This window comes from Acinonyx jubatus, chromosome E4 (genome assembly GCF_027475565.1).
Source record: "Acinonyx jubatus isolate Ajub_Pintada_27869175 chromosome E4, VMU_Ajub_asm_v1.0, whole genome shotgun sequence".
NCBI classification, from domain to species: Eukaryota; Metazoa; Chordata; class Mammalia; order Carnivora; family Felidae; genus Acinonyx; species Acinonyx jubatus.
Window position 1 is genome coordinate 5,364,949 of NC_069395.1, and position 26,901 is coordinate 5,391,849.

Consider the following 26,901-nt stretch of genomic DNA (forward strand, 5'->3'; position numbering starts at 1 on the left):
CAGCTTGACTCTTGGTCTCTTTACCATCCACAACACTTTTATGAACACGTTCCAGTTGGCCTATAATCGCTTTAAAGGGTAGCACCTAAAGCAACCTGATACGGGGTCCAGTGCCATGAGCGGACGGCCTGCCTCTCTAGGTCTAGACGCTCTGTATCTTTCCATCTTTATTCATGACTTGTTGAACCTTTTGGACCCAGAGGCAGAATCGTCCACTTACTACTATTGAATTTTGGTCTAGAAGACGGAGTGTATCATTTGTGCTGAGATTTTTTTCTTTTAATTCCAGGGTAGTTAACAGTGTCATAGAAGTTTAGGTGCACAATGCGGTGGTTCAACAACCCCATCTATTACTCAGTGCGCTTCTCTTGGTTCCCCCTCACCTACATCTCCCACCCGCCTCCCCTCTGGTAACCCTCTGTTTGTTCTGAGATGCTTGAATTCTCATTCTGCAGCCTAACTTGCTGTTCTCTTTTGCCATCCACAAATTCGATATGTATGCCTTCTGATTTTCACCTGGGTCACTGGCAAAAATGCAGTGGGCTTTACCCTTCCTTCCAGAAGGTGGCACTCATAGGCCCTCCATTTTACCAAGAGCTTCGTATTTGTTTCACTGCGCCCCCTGGATCCCACTGGGGTGGCAGGCTCAAGTGAAATCACGGTTCAGAGGAAACCCCAGGTAAACATCATGGCTTTCAGTGTCCTCTCTGACACCCACAGGGCCACTTCTAAGGAGACCTTGTTTCCTCCTCCTCCTCTTCCTGAATTCTTTTCCATTCAGGGTCACTGAGAGTGGGACAGTCTATCTGATCTTCTCTCCCCAGCTCTCTCAAGCCCAGTCCTCCCACTTGTCCAGTAGTGGTTGTGAATTTGGACAAGTAACTTGGCATGTCTGTGCCTCTTTTCCCCATCTGTGGCCTAGGGATATTAATAATAGCCAGTAAGTAAGTTAATGGATGATGATAATCATTCAACAAGGTACCCCTCAAAAAAGAAAAACTTCCATTTCATGTTAGATTTTTGTTGGGGGGGGGGGGCACCTGGCTGGCTGGGTCAGTTAAAGCATCTGATTTCGGCTCAGGTCATGACCTCATGGTTTGTGGGTTCAAGCTCTGTGCTGACAGCATGGACCTCACTTGGGATTCTCTTTCCCTCTTTCTCTGCCCCTCCCCTGCTTGCATGCATTCTCTCTCTCCTCTCAAAGTGAATAAACTTTAAGGAAAAAATTAGGGTTTTTTCCTTAAAGTTGTACTTTTTCGCTTAACACCCCCCCCCCTTAAGGTGTCCCCATGCCCCATAAAGCATATTCTCCCTTCATCCAGAAAGGGACCAAACCCATTTCCCCTCCCCTTGATCTGTAGATTCTGTTAAGACAGAACAAGACAAGCATTTTATCCGCAATTACAGTGGGTTCGTGTCTCAAACCACCAATCTCCATAGAATTCCTCCCTCCAAGTGTCACTTGAAAGAAACGTCCACTTGAGTCATTCCCATTCAAGCACGGGCCAACGGTAATTTGGGGAGAAAAGTTAACTATCAGTCTCCGTGGAAGGGGATCTCAAATCTCTTAAGACTATCGGGAAGGTTTGGAATCTCCAAATCACTCTAGAAGTCCCAGCTCGTTTACCACACAGAACTTCAGGCTGCAAACAAACTCAATGTGAAAAATAAACATTTATTACAAAATTAGCCTTGACATTTCGAAATGAAAGCAGGCAGGGTGTTTTCCAACTCAAGGGGACTGTGGTAAGCTGGAGAGGTGACTTCCAAGGCTGGTCACGCATGACTTCTGTTCATCACAGAATGTGATGTGACCGAGAGGGTGAGGAACCACTCACCTCAGACCTAACGGGACAATGAGTCACCTCTGCTTCCCTGTGGCCTTGTCTCCGCGTCCCTCCCACCCCGTCTCCCAACCAGGAGGCTGAAACACGCTTTAAAAATCTCTTTCTTACTGAACCATTTCATCATCTCTGCTTTTACTGTTTAATTAAATTTTATCTCCATCTGAAAAAGCTCTTTTTTTATTGGCCCATGACCCTTAACCGATGGTTTGGCTAGGCTTGTTTTTCCTCTTGGATTCTCGATAGAAAACTCAATTCTGTCAGGGGTTTCCAGATCAGGGAATAAAACCTGGCAAAGTGGGGCTTAGTGTCCCCCACAGAAAGAAGTTAAGCAAAATCAACCCTTGAAGACCCCCGTGTTCGCCCTCTCGCTCGTTAATAGACCGGGCGACTATGGTAGAGGGGGAAACAGAAATTTAAGGGCAAAAGGGGCTGTCCAGACGCACAAAGGAAAGCCACGTCAGGCCGGCCTACCTTCCCAGCAGTCACACGCGGATGGCCTTGCCACCTGGTCTCAAATTACCTTTCCTCTAAACAGCACCCCAGCCCCCAACTCCGCTCCAGTGAAGCAATGGTTGCTTCACTGCTCTGGGGCAGTCTGTTCTCCTTAGAGAAGTCTTTCGATGCATCTGGTTGGCAGAGGGGGGAGGGGAGGGTGGGCACTTTCTCCCCTCAGTGGACCAGACCAGGGAGAACCCCAGGGCACAGCATCGGCTTCCTCCGGGTGTGCTCCCGCAGCAGAGGGCCCCAGAGTGAGGGTCCCAAGCTCAGAAGCTCTGCCTTGTCTCAAGGCCAGGAAGGGGTGGGACAGGGGGCCAGGACCAACCCAGGTTGTTGGGAAGCAGGGTTTCAGGCGCCTTCCTGTTTGTACAAAGGAGCCCAGGAACTTCACTTCCCCAACTTCCCGCGACGAGAGGCTTTGACAAACCAGCAACATCCGGCTACATCCAAACACACACCAACAGTCTCACCAAAGAGCGAAGACGCCCCTGGACACACACCACATTTCAGCAGAGAGCTAAGACCGAGCGCGCGAATGTGCACTCGCGCGCGCACGCACACACGCACACACCCCACAGCAAAGAGCTACGACCAGTGCGCACATCCGCACGGCCCTGCAGACGCATCTTAAAAGGGTCCATCCAGTTGTTCCAGCCAAGGGAAGGGTGATGGTCGGAGCTCCCAGCGCCAGCTTCCTTTTCTTTAGATCAGGGGTTTTAAAACCCTTCCGCTCAGTGTCCCCTGAGAGCCCCCCCCCACAATGGTCTCCATAACAAAGCTCCGGTTTCTTTCGACAGACACAGATGGTGTCCGCCTGCGTTCAGGCCGGTGCAAGAGGGTCTCGGGGGCACTTCCCGTGGGAAGACAGAAGAAAGTGGAGTGGGCTGCAGGGACGGGAGAGACTTGGTGTTGTCACCCCACAACCTCTTCGGTGGCTTGGTCTCCAGTCCCCACTCTGGAACAGTGGGTCCCTCCTCACCACGGGAGGAAAGGGCCGAGGGACCAAACTCCAGATCCCTACTGGGGGGGAGGGGCCGCCGCCACACAGCGGGTATCGAGTGCCCCGCCACTGTTGCCACGTTCTGGGAAGGGAAGTCAAGGGGCGTGACGCTCAGGGCTGTTCCCTGATCCCTCGTAGGGATGGGGGACGAAAGCTTTCAAACAAATCCCAGGCCACTGGGCAATGGCAGGAAAGGAAGGGCGGGATGCAGGGGGAAAGTGTACACAACCACATCCTAACTAAGATAAACATGGGGACCCCTGTGGGGGCTAGAAGATGCGTAAGGGACCCTGTGAAACTACAGACGCCACGGGCCGGAGTCTGGTAGCACCGGAAGAAGGCAAGCACGGAGGACAGGAGATGAGTCGGACCAGGGTCACACCAGGAATGACGAGGTCTGCCTGAATTCCCCCTGGAGAAATAAAACGCCCAAATCAACCCTGTACACTCTTGTTTAGCTGATAAGCTCCTGAACCTGTAAACACAGGGGAGGAGCCCCTCACTCCCGCAGGGAGACCCTCCCGGTCCCCGGGGAGCACACTCACTTCACTGCGGGCAGCGGGCTGGCTGTAAATCACCTTCTTACTTGAGGTCCTGCGGACAAGCCAGAAGACGGAGACGCTCAGCAACACCCCCCCCCAACCCGTGCTCTCTTTAACCTCTGCTGGCCAACGTTAGAGGCTCGACCGAGAACTTCACGGAAGCACAGAGCTCTCAGTAGGGAGGGGTGGGTGGAGGGAGACCCGACGAGTGCAAGGTCACAGGGAACGGGGAGAGGTAGACACACAAATGGCCACCCAACCAGGGTGGCCTCTGCCTCCAGCCCCTCCCCCCGGGACCCGTCTCTGCTTCGAACCACACGCATCCTTGTTCTCAACCTCCTCTGGAGACCTCCCAGGACGGCAGGTGGCTCACTCACCCTTTCTTTGTTCCTGAAAAAGAAGAAAGGGGACCGTGAGCGTCAGCGGGATAGGGGCCAGCCGGGCGCAGAAGGCTGGGGGGAATGGCACTCAACAGGTCACTGGTGCTCACCCGGGAGAGAACCCCTGCACACGTGGGCTCACTATCAGGTCAGTACTCAGATGGCACCCAAGGACCGTGCCCTGGAATGGGGACGATACAAAGGAGAGCCGTTGAGGGCAAGTACTTACTGTCAAAGTAGCCTCGTCTATAGGCGAACCAGATGCCCAAAATCAAGAATCCAAGGAGAATGAGTGTGACAAGGACAGCTGCCACAATGCCCCCCACATTCAACTCCGCTGTGAGACACAAACGAGAGGTCAGTCCTCTGAGGGCTCACTCACGTGACTGACAACACCACCAAAGCCAGGGTGGAAAGCAGACCCGGGGCCCCACCCCAGGCCCGAGCTCAAGCCCCTGCTAGAGCCTTGCTCACCGGCTTCCATGCGCACAGCCTCTGACCTCATGGGCATCCCGTACCCGTTCCGCGCCTCACAGGTGTACTCGCCCGTATCCCAGGCTGACACGGGATCGAAGACCTGAAGGGAGGAAATCGGTTGGCCTCCTGCCGACAGAAGCCAAGCACCTACTTCTGGTGTTTTGTCAGTAAGCTCTACGCCCGACGCGGGGATCGAACTCACGACCCCCGACACCAAGAGCCGCAGGCTCTACAGGAGCACCCCCCCCCCCGATCCTCGTTTTTAAATTGCAGTATCGTGGACATACGCTGTTGCACTGGGGTTTCGGGTGCATGGCAGACGAATTCAACAACGGCGCACCTTATGACACCCTCATCCTGAGAAGCGTCCAAGCCCCCATCTTTAGTCTTCCGACCCTAACGCCAAGCTCATCTTGCTGCTTGTCTTCCCCACCTGCCAGGGCTCTTTGGCCCTGCCCCCCCCCCCCCATACCCTTCCGCACCACCCCATCCCTACCAGCTCCCCTGTCTTTTCATTCAGGCTGTAGGAAGAGTTGCTGAAGGCGCGGTTGCCCTTGGGCTCCAAAGGCATCCGGACCCCGTCCTTGAACCAGTAGTACTCGGAAGGGGGGGAGCCATCCTTCTCTGAGCAGGTCAGCACTGCCCGACTCCCGATGGTGGCAGAGGAGGGGATGTGGACCGTGGGCTTGGATGGAGGCACTGCGAAGGGACAGAAGGGGCCCAGCACAAGTTCAGACAGCGCCGCCTAGAGGCCAAGCGGAAGACACCCCCATAGGTCAGCTCCAGCCTCCATCCCTTACCAGGCCCTCTGCTTCCCACTGTGGGAGGGGGGAGGGGAAGGGGGAGGGGCGGGGCTCGTCGCCTCTGCAGCACAGAGACTGAAGCCCCCCCACTCCCCACTCCCCCCCCCCCCCCCCCCCCCAGCGCCCTGGCCATCAGTGAGCTCCAAAGCTCGGCAAAGCCCCTTGAGGACCTGGGAAGAATGAATGCCAAACCCACACACAAAACGCGTGGGGCACATACCAAGCACAGTGAGCTGGACGCTGACCTCCCCGTACGTGTTGCCGCCATCGTCAGAGACCATGCAAGTGTACGTCCCCGTGTCTTTCCGGGTCACCGAATGGAAAGTGATGCCACTGTGCGAGAAGGTGACTCGGTCTGCATAGGAGGCTACCAGGAGAGAGGAAGGGGCGGCCGGCTGAGTGCGCTGCGGGGCCACGAGAAGCTGGGTGGGGCAGGCCGCGGAAGAGTCCGCGGGACCTGGGCCCCAGGGTGCTCCTCTCCCCCGGGGGTCCGGCCCCGTCGACCCCTCCACAACCTAGGCCACCGGGGAGGAGCTGGGGCAACTCACCCGTGATCTTGTTTTTATAACAAACGAGGCTAGTGATGTCACCATGGGCGAACTTCCACTCCACGCGGGGGTTGGAGAAGCCCGAGTAGGAGCAGGACAACTTGGCGGCTGTGGGCAGCGCAAAAGTGAGCGGGACGAAGGAGCGGCGGCAAACGGACAAGGAGAAGGGCCCCAAACTGCGTCGGCGGCTCTGCGCTGCCCGCCCTCCAGGCCCCAGGAGCACCTGCTTCCCCCCCTCCGCCCCACCCCCCCTGCACAGCCGCCCACGACTCACGTTTGTCCTCAGGAACTCTGACATCGCGCTCAGAAGTATACACTGCGCCCCTGCCCAACGCCAGGGAGCCTGAGGAGGAGAGGGGTGGGCCATCAGGAGGGGACACCAGGGCGGCCCAGCTGAAGGAGCTCCTGAGGCCCTTCCCGTGGCTTCTCCAAGGTGAAGAGACTCAGGAGATCCAGGCTCCTCCTGGGTCTCACGCCTCCTCACCAATATCCTAAATACCTTCAAATGCTTTTTGCCACAATCGCAGGCCAATACTTCTATTATCAATGGAAAAAAAATATTTCTCTCAGATGTAATGTCTTTCATTTTTTTATTTTTCCCTCTGCAACTCCCAATAATCTAATTAGATTCCTAGTAGTCCAGGAACAGCTTCCCAAATGACTTTTCATGGTTCAGAGAAAGCTTCTCAACAAATAATTAATTGCAGTCACTTGTCAGACACTCCTGGCAGGAAGCCAGCAAAGCTGGAGGCAAGGGAGGTGGGTCAGGCAGGCAAGGAGGCAGGGAGGGAGGCAGGGAGGGAGGCAGGGGGCAGGGAGGGACGCAAGGAGGCAGGGGAGGAGCAGTAATGAGGATAATAACAATACTCAACATTTGTAGGGCATTTTGTGCTTTTTAAAGTGTTTTCACCTACATTACGCTGTTTGATCCTCAAAACCAGCATGACAGATCAGCAGGACAGGTGTTATTATCCCAGTTTTACATGAGGAACCAAGCCCATGAGACGTAAAGAATCGTGCCTAAGATCACGCAGCTGGGTCTGAGCTGGGGTCGGGACCAGAAGTGGGCTAGATCCTCTCCTAGATCTAGAGACGAGATCTCCTCGTGCCCAGTGGAGAAGGAAAAGAAGGGGTGGCATGTGCTGGGGGCACAGAGACGAGGCTGATTGCACGACAGGGTCGCTGGAGGGTCCAGCATTCCAAACTAAGCACCAGGGCCTGGGCTCAGACAGCCGGGCTCTGCTATAAACCTGCCCTTGGACAGTCACTCCCGTCCATGTTTTCCAAGTTCAAATTCACCACCTGGGCTTTCCTTATATCCCTAAGAGTCCCGTCTTCCTTAGATAAATGCAAGCACATTTTTCCTTTACGTAATCACTTGCATAACTGCATACGGTCTCGTGACCTCTGAAGCGCCCTCTTCTCACCCAGAACACGAAAGGTTTGGACTAGATGTTCGCTCAAGTCCTTTAGGGTTTTTGTGGGGGGTTTGGGGACGTTAATGTCTAACGAGGACTTTTATACATACATTTATATCTATCTGACACAACATTGTGACTCCGTCCAGGTACGTATTCTCTCTCCCACTTTACAGATGAGAAAATTAAGTGTCTAAAAAAAGTTCTGCATCTAGCCCCAAGTTTTCATAGCTATGAAATGGCAGAGCTGAGAGGAAAACACAGGTTCCCCCTACACCCCCATTTCCCTCTTATTATGTCAGACTTTTATAAACCATGAGGTTTCTCAGAGAGGCCGTGGCTTAATGGGGGGCAGACTATGTAATAAAATGCCATTCTTTTATCTGTGAGTTATTTATACTAATATTACTTTATATGTGTGCATTTGGCATTACATTTTAACGTCAAATGTATAATCAAATATAATAACATGTAAGAAACTTAAACCAGATGGCCCTTCCTAAGTTGAAAACTGAGCCCATGGGAGTCTCTTACTCAGCTGTGAGGGGGGAAACGCGGAGAATGAAATGCTTTGATTTTCGCCCGGATCAGCTTTCTCTGCTTCAACGATGGGCACTTGTTTTTTAAGATCCTCACACTTTACAATTTGCTACCCGTGATGTGCAGTGCGACGCTCGAACGAGATCTCTCTTCAGGAACGAAGGACTGACTCGTTGTCATCCAGCCTCTGGGACTTCTGCCAAATCAAAGCCCTCAGCCTATCAGCCCTTTCGGGGACAACAGCCGGAACACTGTGGGGCCCGGGGGCATGCGGTCCACCCGGGCAGGGACAGGGGCAGCTGGCATCCAATGCCTCATCACTGAATGAGAGGAGGGAAGCCCCAGGGAACCCCAGGTCTACTGCCCCAATGCCCCCACACCACCACCACCACCACCCCCCCCCCCAGCTCAGAACAACGCTGAAAGGCTATTCCCACCCCGCAAAGCTCCCTGGGGAATAGGTTGAAGCTACTCTGCAGCCCGAATTCTCCCTCTGCCCAACCCCGCTTCTTTTCCCTCCCCTGCCCTTCCCGAGCTGTGGACCCCAAGAGCCCTCCGTAATAAATGTCCTGGCACGATAAAGGACATCTCAGAGTCAGCTTCCTTAGAACCCAACCTATGACATGACCCAAATCAGGAAGAGCTTCTAATTACACTAAAAACTAGCGTTTGAAATAAAGGGCTGCCAAAAAAGAAATGACAGCACAGGAATTTGGTGATTGTTTCCGCATCACTTCTGACGTCAGCTAAAGTTCTTTTGAGACCTCTCAGACCTCCGGATCTAAAACATTCAGGAACCCCCCCCCCCCCACACACACACACACGTCCTCCCCAGCTCCTCAGCGTCCTGACCTCCATTGGCTAGGCTTTAAACCAGGCTTCTCTGGTTTAAAACACTCGCCTGGGTGGCTCAGTGGGTTAAGCATCCGACTTCGGCTAAGGTCACGATCTCACAGTTCACGAGTTCGAGCCCCGTGTTGGGATCTCTGCTGTAAGCACAGAGCCCACTTTGGATCCTCTGTCTGCCCCCCTCTCTTCCCCTCTCGCACTCACCCTCTTGCTCTCTCTCTGTGAAAAATAAACGTATAATAATAAAATAAAATAATAAAATATAAATAATAAAAATAATAAATAATAAAATAAATAAATAATAATAAAACAAAACATAGGGCCTGCCCCTCAATGCCATCCCACCTCCCCCAGAGGCAGGACTGCAGCTGCCTGTCTGTGGCCTGTCAACACTCTCACTCTATTGTGCCTGTGAATCGCTGCATGTGTCATACTCAGCCTCACCAGTGCTCCCTCCTCACCGTGGGACACCTCTGCCACCGTGGTCCATGCCTCCCCCCACCCCCTCCCACCTCGCCCCTGAATAAGCCTCTGGAACCAAGACGCCTGATTCAAATCCCAGCTCCGGTACCTACTAGGCTGTGTGACTGGGCAAGCTACCTTAGTCGCTTTGAACCTCAGTTCACCCATCTGTAAAGTGGGGATAATAACAGTTTCTACATCAAAGGGCTGTGGTTGAGTTAAACAAGCTAATACAAATAAAGTGCTTTACAACAGGAAGCAGCAAACAACTATTATATCTTATTATTATTATTATTATTATCATCATCATCATCATCTGCCCATAGGTTCTTCTCCACACACTTAATTGTTGACTTTAAAACTTTCTTCAATAAGACATATAAATAAATATAAACACTGCCTGAAAAATGCTTATGTTCCAGCCCACCAAACCACCTCTCCTCTATCATTGCAATTGTCGTGGAAAAGCTAACTCTTCTCTAGAACCTTCCCAGGTAGACCAGCAGAGCGGAGGGCTTCCCCTCACTGCACCCCATCTCCATCAGGACACCCAGGCTCTTGCCCATGGCCTTCATCTATGTTGTATTTCCCTTGCCTCCTCATCCCCCCACCCCCCAGACCTATACTTGGCTCAATGACACACACAGTAAACCAAAATAGAAGGAAAGTTCACCCTTTCACCACGATGCTTAATTTACTACAAGTTCGCAGTAAGAAAAGCCACAAAGTCAAAGGCATCAACAGATTTTGGACCCTTTCGTGTACAGAAAACCTGCACTCAATCTCGCACACCTCTCTAGAGGGACTCCTCTCCTCCCTTCCTCCGCAAACTTTTATTTATTTATTTGTTTGTTTGTTTGTTTGTTTGTTTGTTTGTTTTAGAGAGAGGGCACAAGCGAGTGAGGGGCAGAAAGACAGAGAGACACAGACAGACAGACAAGGGGGGCTCACCTGAGGCTCATGTTTTTTACCCAAAGCCAGGCCTGTGCTCACCCGTTGAGGGGCTCAAACTCATGGAACTTGAGATCACGACCTGAGCCAAAGTCAGACGCTTAACATGAGCCACCCGGGTGCCCTTCCTCTGCAAACTTCTTCAAAGAAGGCGTCTACACACAGTTTCCAGCCCAACACAATCACCGCCCCACCTACCGCAATATGTCTTTGGCTCTCACCTTGGAATGAAAATTGGTTTTACTAAGATCCCCAGTCATTCGCTCCTCAACTCTATGATGCCCTGATTATACGATAGAACAGCGATTTAATAACAGCTCCTTGGGGGGTGGGGACATCATATTAAATGTATAGTTAAGCTGTACGTCGCATCCCAATTTCCAAAACATTGAAGTAGTCTTAGAATTAAGGACAGCCACAATTGGCTTTTTCAGTTCCCTTCAGGGGCCCCTGTAAGAGGCGTGGCCCCGCCGACCACTCCCTTCCTCAGAAGTCACGCCGCCCTTGCTTTCTGCGCCCTTGCTTTCTGCGTGCCGCCCTTCTGGTCATCCCCACCACTGACGAGTTTTCTCATTCTCTCCCTTGAACCATGCTTCCTCTGTGGATCCCTTAATATGAGTGCTCCCCAGCGTTCTATCCTGGGCCTTTTCTCCTCTCCACGTTCTCTCCAGGAAATCTCGAACATCACCCCAAAACTCATCTGCACCCACACGCGGCCCCCTCCAGTCCCCGCCTCCCACCTGAGCTGCAGGCTCCGGGTGGAGAAGCCTCCTGCCCTCGTCACCGGAGTCCCCACACTCCTCCCCATCTGCCGCCCGCTCCCTCCTCCTCCTCCCCCAGGTCGGTGGTGTCACGGTGTATTCCCATGTATTCCATCCGTCATCATCAGTCAAACTGGAAGCCTTCCAGCAGCCACCACGTCTCCCCTCCTCAAAGAGCAAGCATTGGCATCGTCCCCTCCCAAATCTCCCTCAAACTTTGACCGTCACTTCTTAGCACCATCATCGTCTGACGAACCACAACTCGTCTCTCAAGCACACTTGGGTGTCTCTGGCTCATTTAATCTTAACCCACTCAGATCCACCCTCCATCCCAGGGCTGGAGGAAGGGCTAGTATTTACTGAGCACTTACTCTGTGCCAGGCAGTGCTGCAAGCATATTACATGGTCTGTCTCTTCATCCCTGCCACCTTGGGAGTGGGGCGATGCTGTTTATTACCATCATCTCTATTTTCTTTTTTTTTTTTAATTTTTTTTCAACGTTTATTTATTTTTTGGGACAGAGAGAGACAGAGTATGAACGGGGGAGGGGCAGAGAGAGAGGGAGACACAGAATCGGAAACAGGCTCCAGGCTCTGAGCCATCAGCCCAGAGCCCGACGCGGGGCTCGAACCCACGGACCGCGAGATCGTGACCTGGCTGAAGTCGGACGCTTAACCGACTGCGCCACCCAGGCGCCCCATCATCATCTCTATTTTCTACACGGGGAAACTGAGGCCCCGAGCAGCAAAGTGCTGGTGCTGATTCCAATCCAGGCAATTCCTGGGGCCGTGCTTTGCTCCAATCCGCCACACAGCCTTCCTAAAAATGCCAATCTGACACTTGCTTCAAGCTTTCAAGGATTCCACATTGCCTCTCAGATAAAATTCAACGTCTTGGGGGCGCCTGGGTGGCTCGGCCAGTTAGGCACCTGACTCTTGATTTCAGCTCAGGTCACGATCTCATGGTTCATAGGATCGAGCCCACGTTGGGCTCTGCACTGAGAGCACAGAGCCTGCTTGGGATTCTCTCTCCTCCCCGCCCCCCCCCCCACACCCCTCACCCTCAAAATAAATAAACAATAAAAAAAAAACAAAAAAACACCAAATTCTTCATCAAGGCAGAGGCCCAGCAGTACCGGACCCTCTGAAAGCCTGTCTACTCTTGGTGTGTTTCCCCCTCTAGCAGTACAGAGGACTTAAAATTCCCAGCAAAGAGCCATTTCACAACGTCTGCTTTGCTCCTGCCGTTCCAGCTTTATAGAACACCCTTTCCCCTCTTTCTCCCTCTGGTCAGCTATTCATCCACGTTATTTTCCAGGAAATGAGCTACCAACCCCTGATCCTACCAGAGCCAGCTTCAGACCTCTTCCGGAGGCTTGAACTACCCCATGCAACACACGGGTGAAGTACTTCCCACGTTATAATGACGTCATCTGTACACATAAGTCTCCCCTAGCAGACAGTAAACCCCCCAGGGAACAGGGGCCATGTGTTATTTATTATTCTGAGTACTCCGCGCTCAGCAGAATGCCTGGTACAAGTTGACATTGAACAACACGGAGCCTTAAACGAATTAGGTCATAGCAGACCATTCACCATAACATCTACTGTTAAGGTTTATCTACAAAGATAACCCCAGTTTTCACACTGGCAGATGGGGCACGCCCAAATGAGGAAAAAACAAATTTGATCCAAAGCTCAATCTTTTTAAAAGCTTAAGAAACTATTCTACTTTCGGGGGGGGGGGGGGGAATGACTATTCCATCAATCTTTTTGTAAAAACTTAGTTTCAGAACATAAAAATTAAGTGTTTTGTTGTTTTTTTTTTTTTTTTAGTTTATTTTTGAGAGAGAGAGAGAGAGAGAGAGAGAGGAAGAGAGAGAGTGAATCCAGAGCAGGCTCCACACTGTCAGCGTGGAGTCTGGTGTGGGCCTCAAACTCATGAACCGTGAGATTATGACCTGAGCCAAAACCAGGAATGGGACCCTTAACCTACTAAACCACCCAGGCACCCTAAGAATTGTGGGTTTTCTTAAAGATTAAAAAAAATTTTTTTTTACGTTTATTTTATTATTGAGAGACAGAGTGAGACAGAGCATGAGCATGGGAGGGGCAGAGAGAGAGGGAGACACAGAATCCAAAGCAGGTTCCAGGCTCTGAGCTGTCAGCGTAGAGCTCGAAGCAGAGCTCAAACCCACCAACTGTGAGATCATGACCTGAGCCGAAGTCAGACGCCCAACCGACTGAGCCACCCAGGCGCCCCAAGATCTTTTTTATTTAAAAAAAAAAATTTTTTAACATTTATTTATTTCTGAGAGACAGAGAGAGCGTGAGCGAGGGAGGGGCAGGGAGAGAGGGAGACACAGAATCCGAAGCAGGCTCCAGGCTCTGAGCTGTCAGCACAGAACCCAGTGTGGGGCTCGAACTCACGAACTGTGAGATCACAACCTGAGCCGAAGTCGGACACTTAACCGACTGAGCCACCCAGGCACCCCACGATGTTTTTTATTTTTAAGTAATCTCTACACCCAACATGGGGTTTGAATTCACAGCCCCAAGCAAGAGTCACATGCTCCACTGACTGAGCAGCCAGGCGCCCCCCAAATTAAGTGTTTTTAAATTTGCTTCATAGTTTTGTAATACAATCGGAGTACTCTGCACATGAGCAATTTCCAACTGGCATTTTGCAACAGGCACTAATTTTTTTTTAAGTTTATTAATTTTTTTTGAGAGAGAAAGAGAGTACACATGAGGGAGGGGAAGAGAAAGGGAGACAGAGAATCTCGAGTAGGTTCTGCACTGTCAGTGCAGAGCCCCATGTGGTGCTTGAACTCATGAACGGTGAGATCATGACCTGAGCCGACTGAGCCACCCAGGCGCCCCGAGGGACTCGTTTCTCCCTGTGGGTTGCAGTGCTTACAGACTGCTTTCCTGCATCCAGGGAGGTGTGCAGAGACAAAAGAGGAAGTTGCAGGAGGTTTTCTGATGCAAGGTCTAAACCAGCAGCATGAAGTGGGGGAAGGATGTGAATTCATTTAAAACATCCCCACTGGGGGCGCCTGGGTAGCTCAGTCAGTTGAGCGTCCGACCTCGGCTCAGGTCATGATCTCACAGTCTGTGAGTTCGAGTCCCGCTTCAGGCTCTGTGCTGACAGCTCGGAGCCTGGAGCCTGCTTCGGATTCTGTGTCTCCCTCTCTCTCTGCCCCTCCCCTGCTCACGCTCTCTGTTTCTCAAAAATAAATAAATGTAAAAACAAAAATTTTTTTTAATAAAAATAAAACGACAACAACAAAAATCCCCACTGTCTTCATGACCACAACAGGGAACTCCAAGCAGGTTCAAGTCAGCTGGGGAAGAGGCCTTAGCCAGGTAGGGCATTGCTCTCACTGCAAAGGTATGTTCAACACGGTTTACGGTTGTTATGGACCAAATGGTGTTCCCTCAGCTCCTATGTGAAAGCCTGAATCCCTGGTACCTCAAAATGTGACCGTATCACGGCGCCTGGGCGTCTCAGTCGGTCAAGCCACCAAGCTATTGGTTTCAGCTCAGGTCATGATCTCAGTTTTTGGGTTCTGAGTTCGAGCCCTGCATCGGGCTCTGCGCTACAAAGTGAAGCCTGCTTGGAATTGTCTCTGCCCCTCCCCTGTTCATGCTCACTCACATGCTTGCACTCACGCTCTCTCTCTCTCAAAATAAAGAAGCTTAAAAAAAATGTGACTGTGTCTGAAGACAAGGCCTGTCACAAGACAATTACATTAAAATAAGGCCCGTATGACACGCCCGAATCCAGTGTGACTGGTGTCCTTTATACAAAGAGACACCAAGGTGCTCATACAGAGGACAACCAGGGACAGAGTGGCTGCCTGCAAGCCAAAGACAGAGCCTCCAGAGGAAACCAACCCTAACACCGCAGTGGTCTTGAACTTCAAGCCTCTAGAACTGTAAGAAAATCAGTCACTGTTGTTTAAGCCCCCACCCTCACTCTCCCCATCCCTGTCTGTCCGTGATACGTCGTCGTGACCATGGCCCAGGCCGATGAATAGAAACGTCTCAGCTGGACATCAGCAGTGAACATTCTGGCTGAGTCCCCTGTAACTACAGCCTTGGCTTAGGTAATTATGATGACATTTCCACACAATGGAAGAAGCAACATTCTGCTCTGCAAAGAAAACCATCAACAGAATGAAAAGGCCACCCACTGAATGGGAGAAAATATCTGCAAATCACTTATCTAATAAGGGATTCATATCCAAGAAAATTGAGAACATACAAAGAACTCACAACTCACTAGTAAAACAACAAGAACAAAACACAATCCAATTAAAAACTGGGCAGAGGATCCATATAGATGTTTTTCCAAAGAAGACATCCAGATGGCCAGCAGGTACATGAAAAGCTGTTCAACATCGCTAATCATCAGGGAAATGCAAATCAAAACCAAAATGAAATCTCACCACGCATTATTATCAGAGACAAGAAGTAACACGCACTGGCAAGGATAGAGGAAAGAGAACCCTTGTGCATGCTGCTGGGAACGTAAACTGCTGTAGCCACTATGGAAAATAGTATGGGCGGTCCTTGAGACATTAAAAATAGAAATACCGTATGACCCAGCAATTCCACTCCTGGGTGTCTATCTGAAGAAAAGAAAACCACTGCTTACGAAAGATACATGCACCCCATGTTCATTGCAGTGTTATTTACAATAGCCAAGATATGAAAACAACCTAGGTGTCCATCGATGAATGGATAAAGGATATGTGGTCCACACATGTAACAGTTTATTATTCAGCCGTAAAGAAGAATGAAACCTTGCCATTTGTGTTAACATGGGTAGACCTTGAGGCCATTACGCTACATGAAATAAGTCAGACATGGAAAGACAAATACCATAGGACCTCACTTATATGTGGGATCTAAATTAAAAACAAAACTAAGCTTGTAGATACAGAGAACAGATTGGTGGTTCCCAGAGGTGGGGGATGGGGGGTGGCAAAATGGTTGATGGGGGTCGAAGGTTACAAACTTTCAGTTATAAAGTAAGTAGGTCATGGAGACGTAATGTACGGCATAGTGACTACAGTTAATAACACTATATTGCAGGGCGCCCGGGTGGCTCAGTCAGTTGAGCATCCAACTTGGGCTCAGGTCATGATCTCGCGGTTCATGGGTTTGAGCCCCCACATCGGGCTCTGTGCTGACAGCTCAGAGCCTGGAGTCTGCTTCCAATTCTGTGTCTCCCTCTCTCTATGCCCCGCCCTGTTGTGCTCGGTTCTCTCTCTCTCTCGAAAGTAAATAAACGTCAAAAATTTTTTTTTAAATAACACTGTATTATATCTCTGAAAGTTGCTAAGAGAGTAGATCTTAAAAAGTTTCCATCACAAGAAAAAACAATTCTGTAACTATGTATGGGGATGAATGTTAACTAGATTTACTGTGGTAATTATTTTATCATCTATAGAAATATGGAATCATTATGATGTGTATCTGAAACTAATATAATGCTATGTCAACAAGAAAAATAAATAACTAAAAGGAAAGAATCAACAGAACTCCTGAAAACCTTTTTATAAGACTTGTCCTATACTTTCAATTACAGTTGACCTTTGAATGACACAAGTTTGAACTTCACAGGTCTAGTTATACACAAAATTTTTCTAATACAGTACAGTATTGTAAATGTATCATCTCTTACGATCTTAACATTTTTTTCTCTAGCTTAATTTATTGTAAGAACACACTATATAATACATATAACAAAATATGTGTTCATCAGCTATTTATGTTATCAGTAAGGTTTTCAGTCAATAGTAGGTTACTAGTTTTTCGGGAGTCAAAGAGTTATGCACAGATTTTCTTTCTTTCTTTTTTTAAAATGTATAACTATTTTTAGGAGAGAGAGAGAGAGAGAAGACAGAGAGTGAGCAGGAGAGGGGCAGGAGATAGAGACACAGAATCCGAAGCAGGCTCCAGGCTCGGAGCTGTCAGCACAGAGCTCGATACACGGGGCTCAAACTCATGAACCTCAAGATCACGACCTAAGCCGAAGTCAGCTGCTCAACTGACTGAGCCACCCAGGCTCCCCTGCACAGATTTTCAACTCCATGGGGTTGAGACCCCAAAACCCATGCGTCGTTCAAGGGTCGACTGTAATCATATCTAAATTCTAGACACATATTACTGAACATGACCAAATGAATAAAATAGGAGCAAGAATAAAATAATATTAGCAGTTAGCGTTTCTCGAATACTTACCACATGGCAGGACTCTTCTGAGCCCTTTACAGGATTAATTCATTTGATCCTTGCCATGATGCCATGAAATAAACACTACTGTTGCTCTCATCTTCCAGATGAGTTCACTGGGGCACGTAAATTAAGTAATTTGCTCAAGTACAAAGCTAATAGGTGGCAGAGTAGGATTCTAACCCTGGTAATCTGGCTCCAGTATGATACATTATCAAAAACTATGTAAGAAATACATATTGCCATCTCAAAGGTCAAAGTAGATCAGAAGTATGTCCAAAATGTACAAGCAATAGGTAGAATATGACCCTATATTTATAAATAATAAAAACAATCTGAGTATATGCATAACAAAATCTCTAAGAATAGATTCCAAGCACTAGACAGTGCATATCACCTGAGACCGCAGGCAGCTTTTCTTCTCTATGTTCTATAGCTGTGTAATCAGCAAGCACGGGATTAAGTGTTTTAATTTAGAGAAAAACGCGGGGGAAAGGGGATGAAAAAGGGGGAAAAGAAAATCAGATCACAAGAAGGAGAGAAGAAGAAACAAAGCCAAAAAGGAGAGGCAAAAACGCTGATTAAACAAAACCTTAATTTTTTCTAACGTTTATTTATTTTTGAGAGAGAGGGAGACAGAGCGTGAGCCGAGAAGGGGCAGAGAGAGGGGGAGACACAGAATCCAAAGCAGGCTCCGGGCTCGGAGCTGTCCACACAGAGCCCGATGCGGGGCTCAAACCGACAAACCGTGAGATCATGACCTGGGCTGAAGTCTGGCGCTTAACCGGCTGAGCCACCCAGGCGCCCCTGATTAAACTTTATAGGTGAAATGAGGTAATAGATGAGAAAGAAATATGAGAGTACTATACCATCGGGATCCTGTACAGTGTCTGATAAATTTCAAGGAGAGAAAAAGGGCAGGAGGTAAGGAGAGCAAAGGTGACTTGGAGACACTGTAGTTGACAATGGGGAAGTAGATAGGCGGTAGTCGTGGCTCAAGGGGGTGGGAGCCGGGAAGAAGCGAACCGGATAAAGAGAAGGGGAGATAGATTGTGATGCAGCCATCAATACTCAAATCAATCCCTACATGTTTTCATACGCTTCAGAAGAGAGTTGGTGGCGTAGAAATCTGTAAGACTGAGGATACAATTCTTGAAAATCACTATGTATCTGAATAATAAAACAACCGTGGCAAATTATTATTTTCCAGAAGCAGACGCACGGATCTACCTCATCCCACCTGGTTTTCTTACATTGTGACTGAAGTGGATTCTAGGTTTCCTCCTCTTGAATCTGGGCACTGTCTTGTGACTGCTTCGACCAATGGAGTGTAATGGGAGAAATGACACAGTGAGCCCTCCCATGAAGGTGGGTGCCATATGCATTGTCTCCTTAGGTTCTAATTGCAAAAACCCCATGAGACACAAGTTCTAGTGTCACCATCCCCTGTTCCAGATGAGAACACTGAGCTTAGAACAGCTGCTCCAAATCACACAGCTATAAGCAGCAAAGTAGAAAGGGAATGTTGTTGTTGTTTGTTGGGTTTTTTTGAGTAATCTCTACGCCCAACATGGGGCTCAAAGTCACAACCTGGAGATCAAGAGTCAGATGCTCTACCAACTGAGCCAGCCAGGTGCTCCATGGTGGGAAGGGCATCTTAACCCAAGTCTGCCTAATTCCGAGGCTCTAAAACCATGATACTACGGGGGCTCAGTCAGTTAGTTGGCTCAGGTCATGATCTCATGGTTCATGGGTTTGAGCCCTGCATTGGGCTCCGCTCTTACAGCACAGAGCACGCTTCAGATCCTCTGTCTCCCTCTCTCTCTGCCCCTTCCCCGCTCACTCTCTCTCTCTCTCAAAAATAAATAAACATTAAAAAATAATAATAATACAGGGGCGCCTGGGTGGTTCAGTCAGTTAAGCATCCAACTTCAGCTCAAGTCATGATCTCACAGGTCCTAAGTTTGAGCCTCGCATTGGGCATTGTGCTGACAGCTCAGAGCCTGGAGCCTGCTTCGGATTGTGTCTCCTCTCTCTGCCCCTCCCTTGCTCGCGCTCTGTCTCTCTCAAACTAAATAATCATTAAAACTCAAAATAATAATCATAATCATAATAATAAACTATGATGCAACAGAGCATCTCCGTCAGACAAGCAAGAAAAGTCTACTCGTCCTTCAAGATCCTTTTCAAATGCCCCTTGACCCACTATGACTTTTCCCAGTCAAAATTAATCTTCCCCAACTTCTAGGAATGTAGCCTAAGAAAACACTCAAGAGTTAAGCTTAAAGATGGAACAATTTCATGTTATTTAGCACAGCAAAGAAAAAGAAAACCTCAAAGTCCAACAATAGGTGAACAGTTCATTATGACACAGCCATACAGTAGAATACGATACAATGGATTTTGTTTAAAGCATATTTTGCCTAAATATATGCAGATACCACATTATTCATAAAGGAAAGACTACAATTAAACACCAACAGTATTTATCTCTTGATAATAGGCCTACGTGTGATTTTCTTTTCTCTATATTCGTTTTCCCATTTTTCTACACTGAGCACATATTGTGTCTCTCTCTTCTTTTTTAAGAAGTATATATGTATATTTTCTTAATGTTTACTTATTTTTGAGAGAGAAAGAAAGGCAGAGAGAGAGGGAGACACAGAATCTGAAGCAGGCTCCAGGCTCAGAGCTGTCCGCACAGAGCCCAATGTGGGGCTCGAACTCATGAACTGTGAGATCATGACTTGAGCCGAAGTCAGACGCTCAACTGAGCCACCCAGGCACCCCTATTGTTTCTTAATAAAAATTTATTGTTTTGAAAAATTGATCTCTTCCCTTTTATGCTCCCCATTTTGTACTTTGAGTGCAGCCGCTGGCACCCTCTTGTCAGTCTACGCCTGTAGTTCCTGGAGGAGAGAATCTGTAGCTCCCCAGCTCCTAGCACGGTGCCTTGCCAGCGAAGATGCTCCATGACCCCTAACTGAAGCACGCTGTGAGGACAAGGTGGTCACAGAGGGCGGAGGCTTCCAGCTAACAGAAGCCAGCAAGCATCCCTGCACACGTAGACCAAATCCACCACAGAAAAGCTACTTCCTTCTACTATTTTATTTTTTTTTATTTTCTTTTAATCTTTATTTATGTTTGAGAGAGAGAGACAGAGTGTGAGCTCTGTCACAGAGCAGAGAGAGAGGGAGACACAGAATCTGAAGCAGGCTCCGGGCTCTGAGCTGTCAGCACCGAGTCTGATGCGGGGCTCGAACTCGTGAACCACGAGATCATGACCTGACGACCTGAGCCAAAGTCAGACGCTCAGACGACTGAGCCACCCAGGCGCCCCTCCTTCTACTACTTTATTAAGAAAACTTTGAGGGCGCCTGGGTGGTTCGGTCGGTTAAGCATCTGACTCTTGATTTCGGCTCAGGTCATGATCTCAGGGTCGGAGAGATCAGGCCCTGCCTCGGGCTCTGTGCTGCTGGTGGCAGAGCCTGCTCGGGATTTTCTCTCCCTCTTTGCCTCTCCCCACCCTCTCAAAATAAATAAATAAACTTAAAAAGAAAGAAAGAAAGAAACCTTTGTTTCCTCTACACATCCTGTGCATTAGAATGTTCCTTAAGTTGCTTTTCTGCCATGAGTTTGTTTGAATTCTTTTCTTTTTTTTTTTTTTTTTTTTTTTTTTTTTAATAAAAGGAAGAAAAAGGAGGGAAACCAGCCAGCCAGCCAGTCTCTCTGGTCTTCTCTAAGAATTCCTCCGATCTTCGCCTCCAGGCATATGAGGTCCATGGTGGGGGGGGGGGGGGGCAGGAGCTGGAGAATGAGGGGGAGCCCTCACCTCCAAAAAGGTTACTCCCGGGTTTCCTGATGTGAGCCAATTGTTTCCAATACCCCCAGCTCTCCTAAGAACTTTTTTTCTTTTAATTTTTTTAATGTTTACTTATTTTTGAGAGAGAGAGAGAGACAGAGGGCGCACAAGTGAGGGAGGGGCAGAGACGGGGAGACACAGAACCCAAAGCAGGCTCCGGGCTCTGAGCCATCAGCCCAGAGCCCGACATGGGGCTCGAACTCATGGACCGCGAGATCATGAACTGAGCCGAAGTCGGACGCTGAACCGACGGAGCCCCCCAGGCGCCCCAACGCCTCAGAACTTCCAGATAGCAGGTGTGGTCGCTGCTTTGTCCCTACTCTCCAGCACAGGGCTGGAACACGGTGGACACCAATGTTCACCGGATTAACAAATGAACTTGACAAAGCAATACACCATCAGGACCTGGCCCTAGGGCTTCCACCCCGGGTTTGCCCTTTCCTCCCCACCGGCCACCCTGTAGAGACGGAACTCGCTCCTGGGGGTTAGGGTAGGACGGATAAGGAATGCAGGGGCAAGAGGAAGGCTCTGTGAGCCCGACAGACTGGGCTAAGTCTAAACAGCCCTTCTTGGCTGCGCTTAGAGTGACGTCAGTGGCTGGCCCGGTGGGCCCTCAGGAGGGCAGAAGGTGGGGCGGGCAGTGTGGGACAGGAGAGCTCTCACTGGAAGGCTCCCTCCTGACCTCGCTCGGCAGCATTCCCAGTTCTACCTGCTGGGCTCCTCCCCTCCCCCACCCATCTCCCCATGACAAGGCCGTGCCTGCCCACCCAGGGCTGCTCGCTCCAGGGGCCTGGCATCACACTTCCCGGTCAGCCAGCTGCTTCCTCCTGTCCTATCCCCACATTGCAAAACAAATAACCACAGCCGGACTTTAGACAGAAACCCTGTTTATCAGGGAGTCCCAGACAGATGAACTCTTGAGTTTTCAACGCCTGGCAAAGCCCAGCGTGCGTCCACTCACGCGGCTTCCCCCCCCCCAGCCCCCTCACAACGCCGCACCCTCATCCACAATGACATCTGATGGGCCGTCATCCACATCTTTCCTGGACCGCGGCAAAGGAAGCTCGTCTGAGTCGGGAGGTCCCCAAGGTCTCCTCTCCTTGATGCTAACAGAGGCGAAAAACCAGGCCCACCATTTCCATTTGCGGCCACACAAAACGTGTGTAGCTTTTAAACCTATCTCTGGGCAAGGGTGCCAGTGTCCGCAGAACAGGTGGCCCTCGACCCGGTGGACTTGGGGGGGTGGGGAGGGTGGGTCCTAATGACCAAGGCCACGGCACCCAAAAGGAAAAGATCTCCAGGGTATACCAAAGCGAATCAAACGAGGGGCCTGATGTAGTAGAAAATCTGTAGTGTGCCTCATTTGGTGTAAGAAAGGGCAGAAACAAATACATGTTTATATGTAATTGTGCCTGTGTAACAAAACACTGGAAAGAGACATAAGAATCGGGGGGGGGGGGGGGGCCTGGACTGAACCTTCTACATCCTTCTGATTCTCAAACAATGTATTAACCTGTTCCTTTTCGTTGCAGGAGCTCCACCCCAAACCAAAACCAGGCCGGAGACCCCTGGCAAACCCGTGAAAGAAACCAGACAGAAACATGGTGAAGTGAAAGTGTCCTGGGGCCTGGAGGTGAAGACTGAGGCAGAGACACTGGAATCCCATCCCCGCTCATTTCCTAGTTCCTAGTTCCTGCTGCCATCAGCCACTAGGCTTCAGGTTTCCAGGGAACAATTCTTTCCTGGGAGTAGCAACTGGCAGGCAGAGGGAGGGCAAACGAGAAGTGAAGCTCAACAGTAAAGCTGGAAGGGCTTGGGAGGGAACTGTCCCTGGAGAACACCAGCGCTCACAGGCGGACCCAGACACAGGGCCAGCAGCCCCTCCCTCCGGGAACGGCTCAGTGGGGACACCACCCTCAAGGAGGGGTGAGGAGGAAGGACCAGGGTTCCAGCCCAGGTTCCCCTTTCTTCCCCGTGGTGACACCAAAAGCCATCCTCGTCACACAGGACCCTGCTAAGCAGAAATGCCTCTCCCTGCTTGGGAGATGGCTGGAAACTCCTAAGTGCAGGTTCCCCAGGGAGAGGGAGACCGTGTTCTCCATCACTGGTTGGCTTTTTCCCAGGCCCAGTTCCCTCAGTGTTTGGGCTCCAATCCCTGGCCAACAGCCCGGGCCTTCCTCTCCGCTGAGCTCCCTGGGCTGGGGCTGGACCTTTGCTTGACTTGGAGAATATCCCGCCCTTTTTCTTCTTCCTCTCTGATGGGCAGCAGCCCTGAGGGAAGAGAGAGCATGTGGGCACCCACATATGATGCAGACATCCCAGGGTCACAGGACAGGCCAGACACCCGAAAAACAGCCTTTAATGGAGCGCCTGGGTGGCTCAGCGGGTTAAGCGTCCGACTTTGGCTCGGGTCATGATCTCGCGGTTCGTGGGTTTGAGCCCCACGTCAGGCTCTGTGCTGACAGGTCAGCGCCTGGAGCCTGCTTGGGATTCTGTGTCTCCCTCTCTCTCTGCTCCTCCCCTGCTCATGCTCTATCATCTCTGTCCCTCAAAAATAAATGTAAAAAAAAAAAATTTTTTTTAATGTGACATGGTCGGTTCCCCCATCCCCTGGACATGTTACTTCCCAGGACCCACAGTCCTGTCACGCTGATGCAACATCACATCAGGTTCCCTGCGAACCATCTGAATCCCTGAAGAGACTGGAGGACGTCCCCAAGCTCAGGACGGTGCTACTACAATTCTTTCAGTGCCAGTACGCACTTACTGGGGGATGTCACGATGCACAACAGTAGGAAGAGAGAAAAGGGAAGAGGAAGAGGAAGAAGAACGTGGCTCCAGCAAGCTTGTGAACCCGACACACTCTGTCACAAATAGAGTCAGCGCTGAGAAACTTCTGGGTCTGGGGAAGGGAGCACTAGTGTAGCATGAGGCCGAGTACCAGTAGGAGCCCCACACAGAACCGGCCATGGGTGTCACAAGCAGTCCCAGGCAGAAATGAAAAAGCTGGAGAGTAAGAAAAGACTGGAAACTGAGGCCAAAAGGCAAATGGAGGCATAGAATGAAGAAGACAAGTGAGAGACTCTAGGGAACTGAAAAGGTAAGAGGGTGGACCCGGGAGCGTTATCCCAGGCTGATGTTTGAGGTCCCGGTTCCCGTGCCACAGGGTGCTTGAGACGCGGACCCGGGAGTGGGAAACGGAAAGGGACTCAGGAGATCTTGGTGCCATTCGCAGGTCCTTCCATCCATCTGGAAAAGTCATTTCCCCTCTCTGGACCTGTTTCCTTGTCTGTACAATAGGGCGAGGGTTAGACTTGCCTCTGGTCCAGTGCACCCCCAAGGGCTTTTATGTTTTTGTGATGAGGGACAAAGAAATTGTCCATCCATCCGTCCAAGGGCAGGGAACCTATTTCCACGCTTCGCAACTGGGCAAAGTGAACCGCCGTATAACCACCGATGCTGATTTTTGTTTTTGATTGTTCGTTCCCTTCTCCCTTCCTAAAGCTTCGTTCTCCAAGGGACCAACGAAGATCCCCCCACAGATCGCATACCCGCACCACGACCCACAGAGGCACAGACCCTCAAGACCCTGGCGGATCACGTCCAGCTGCTGACACGGGTCGCCTGAACTAGGGCCCAAAGCATCCACGCAGCCCGGCCCATAGGCCCAAACCTATCTCTGGACGGAGGCAAGCCCCAGCAAGTGAGTCTCATTGTTCCACAGGAAAGGGAGTTTACAAAGGAAACAAAAACTCTCAGAGGCGGCCAGGGGGAGGGCAGAGCCCTGGCTCTGAGAAGCCTCCAGCCAACCGACAGGCAGGTCCGTCCCCTGGGAACAGTCCCTCGGTCAACAACAGCCACCAAGGGCTCTCAAGGTAGCTAGTCCAGAAAGGAACTTGAAGTGCTGTGTTCTGAGAAAGTTCGGATTTCGAATTGATTTCTTCTTCGGACTTTGCACCCAGACACTTCTCCCGGTGGTTTCCCACCCCACCTCACCTCCAGCAGGTCTGCCCTGCCGACCCTTCAGGAGCAGACCACCCAGGGGCCAAAGGAGTCAGGGGTGCGGGGCTCGGGGCTTCTCCCGGGTTGGGCGCGGGTGTCGGGTGCGCGTTGCGGGGCAGGATGGCCCGCCCCGGCGCGGGCGGAGGGGTGCGCCTGGGCAGAGGCGTGCAGGGCCCTCGCCGGCAAGTGAGGCTGTGAAAAGCGGGGCCACCCCCTCCCGGTGGGTGCCGGGGCAGGGGGTGGGGGAGGGGAGCCGGCCACCCGCCGGGGGTGGGGAGGGGGAGGGGAAACAGGGAAGGGCCAGGGGTGGAAAGGCAACTCGCTGGGTGAGGCTGGCGGGTTTCTCAACGCCTCTCCTGCCGCGGGCGAGGGGCGTGGGGAGCGCCTCCCTCCAACCTCTGACCCGACCCACCGATTCCTCCCGAAACTCCGGGAACTTACTCAGGACGACCGACGTGAAGACGAGCAGCTGTCTCCTCCCGGCTCTCGCCTCGGTCCCCATGGCGATCAGGACCCCGACGCGACGCGGCCGCTGCAGCCCCGGACCGAGTCAGAGATTCCCCCGCAGCCGCCCGCGGACTAAACTCCAGCCGCCAGGTGGAGCCCCGCCCGGCCCCGCCCTCCACGGCGATTGGCCGGCGCCCCGCCCCTGCGCGCTCCCATTGGCGGAGGGAGTCGCCGCTCCCGCTGAGTGATTCACCGTCGCCAGGTGCAACCTCGGCCCCCGGCTCCCCGCCCCCCGGCGCTTGGCGCCTTTCCAAGCAGGAGCCGCCTCCGATTGGCCCGCGGGCCCGTCGCGTCCGGGGACCAGTGCGCACCTTCTGCAGGTGAGGACGCCCTGATTGGCCAGCGTTGCTCAAGTAGGGACTTTCTGACTGGCTGGTTCCGAGTCAGGACGGGAGGGAGAGCCCGGGGGAGGGAGGGGAGGGAGTTGTGCTGCGGGCCTCGTGGACACCCGGCTGGGTTTGCTTTCCGTGGCTTGGGTGTGGGTTTGCGGGTGCATCGCCGGGTGCTGCGGACACCTTGGCCCTCGTCCTTTGGCAGGTGAAAGCCACACATTCATATGGGGGGGTGGGGGGGCAGAGGTACCCGGAGAGAAGAGGATGCGAGCCCCAAAACGCCGTCCTCCGTCCGCCCCATCCGCAGCGTCACAAGCTTCGAGAGGGGGCGCGCAGAGAGGAGGAAAGGGAAGGGAGCCCTCAACTCCAAGGCGGGAAAAGCAGAATTACCTTCTCTCAAGAACTTTAAACATCCGATGGGGACACCCACACCCGGATAGTACAAGCTGACCGACAGACAGATGCTCTACAGACATCACCGTGAGAGCCAGGATTTGCCCTTTACGCACGTCCGATGTGTCAGCGAAACGCTACGTTTCAAAATTGTTTATCCTCTCCCTGTGACTCACAGTCGGGTGCTGACTAAGCCCCTCTTGCTATAGACTATGTTAACACTCGAGCTTTCTGTTAATGTTTACATTGTTGTGTCATTTTCTTTTAATTGAAACTCACGCTCACCACCTTTACTATTTCTAGCTTTTGCTTTACCGTGATTTCATCTTAACTGTTCTTGCCAGTTGGAAAACTTCCTGAACATGATTTCATTGAGTGAAAAGTCCACACCTTTCTGCAAACCTGTAGGTAGCATTCTTTGGCCTTCTGCTTCTTGAACTGTTGCTCTCAGTCCTTTGTCCACATCACTTCTGGTCCCACCCAA

The 26,901-nt window shown here is 51.0% G+C and overlaps 2 protein-coding genes and 1 long non-coding RNA gene across 6 annotated transcripts in view; 1 reads left to right on the forward strand and 2 right to left on the reverse strand.

Moving 5' to 3' along the window:
- The window catches only part of TSTD1 (thiosulfate sulfurtransferase like domain containing 1), a 54,091-nt gene that overhangs the window by 3,831 nt on the left and 23,359 nt on the right, over positions 1-26,901 (reverse strand). The gene's annotated exons all lie outside the window — the stretch shown is intronic.
- F11R (F11 receptor) lies at positions 1,656-25,790 on the reverse strand. 3 transcript variants are annotated; one of them, XM_027048377.2, is made up of 10 exons: positions 25,627-25,790; positions 6,370-6,438; positions 6,096-6,203; positions 5,768-5,914; positions 5,241-5,443; positions 4,742-4,844; positions 4,497-4,604; positions 4,265-4,277; positions 3,891-3,939; positions 1,656-3,757 (listed from the first exon to the last, which is right to left on the reverse strand). In XM_027048377.2, the coding sequence occupies exons 1-10, from the start codon at positions 25,685-25,687 to the stop codon at positions 3,722-3,724; spliced, it is 897 nt and encodes a 298-aa protein (XP_026904178.1). In that variant the 5' UTR covers positions 25,688-25,790; the 3' UTR covers positions 1,656-3,721. The 3 variants fall into 3 exon arrangements, 2 of the variants coding, with proteins under 2 accessions (XP_026904178.1, XP_026904179.1); XR_008293308.1 differs by lacking the exon at positions 4,497-4,604 and adding an exon at positions 4,378-4,448 and having other exon boundaries at positions 3,891-4,277; positions 25,627-25,789; XM_027048378.2 differs by lacking the exons at positions 1,656-3,757; positions 3,891-3,939; positions 4,265-4,277; positions 4,497-4,604 and adding an exon at positions 4,377-4,448 and having other exon boundaries at positions 25,627-25,789.
- Positions 25,778-26,710, forward strand: LOC113596176 (uncharacterized). Its single transcript, XR_003416918.2, has 2 exons — positions 25,778-26,012; positions 26,332-26,710. It is a non-coding gene; the product is annotated as an uncharacterized LOC113596176 (long non-coding RNA).

Excerpts from the sequence above, each read along its gene's own strand:
- F11R (XM_027048377.2), bottom strand. The coding sequence starts at position 25,687 with ATGGGGACCGAGGCGAGAGCCGGGAGGAGACAGCTGCTCGTCTTCACG. Across the intron at positions 6,204-6,369 it reads CAGAGTTCCTGAGGACAAAC|CCGCCAAGTTGTCCTGCTCC; the intron begins GTGAGTCGTGGG and ends CGCTGCCCACAG. Across the intron at positions 5,915-6,095 it reads TTATAAAAACAAGATCACGG|CCTCCTATGCAGACCGAGTC; the intron begins GTGAGTTGCCCC and ends CTCTCCTGGTAG.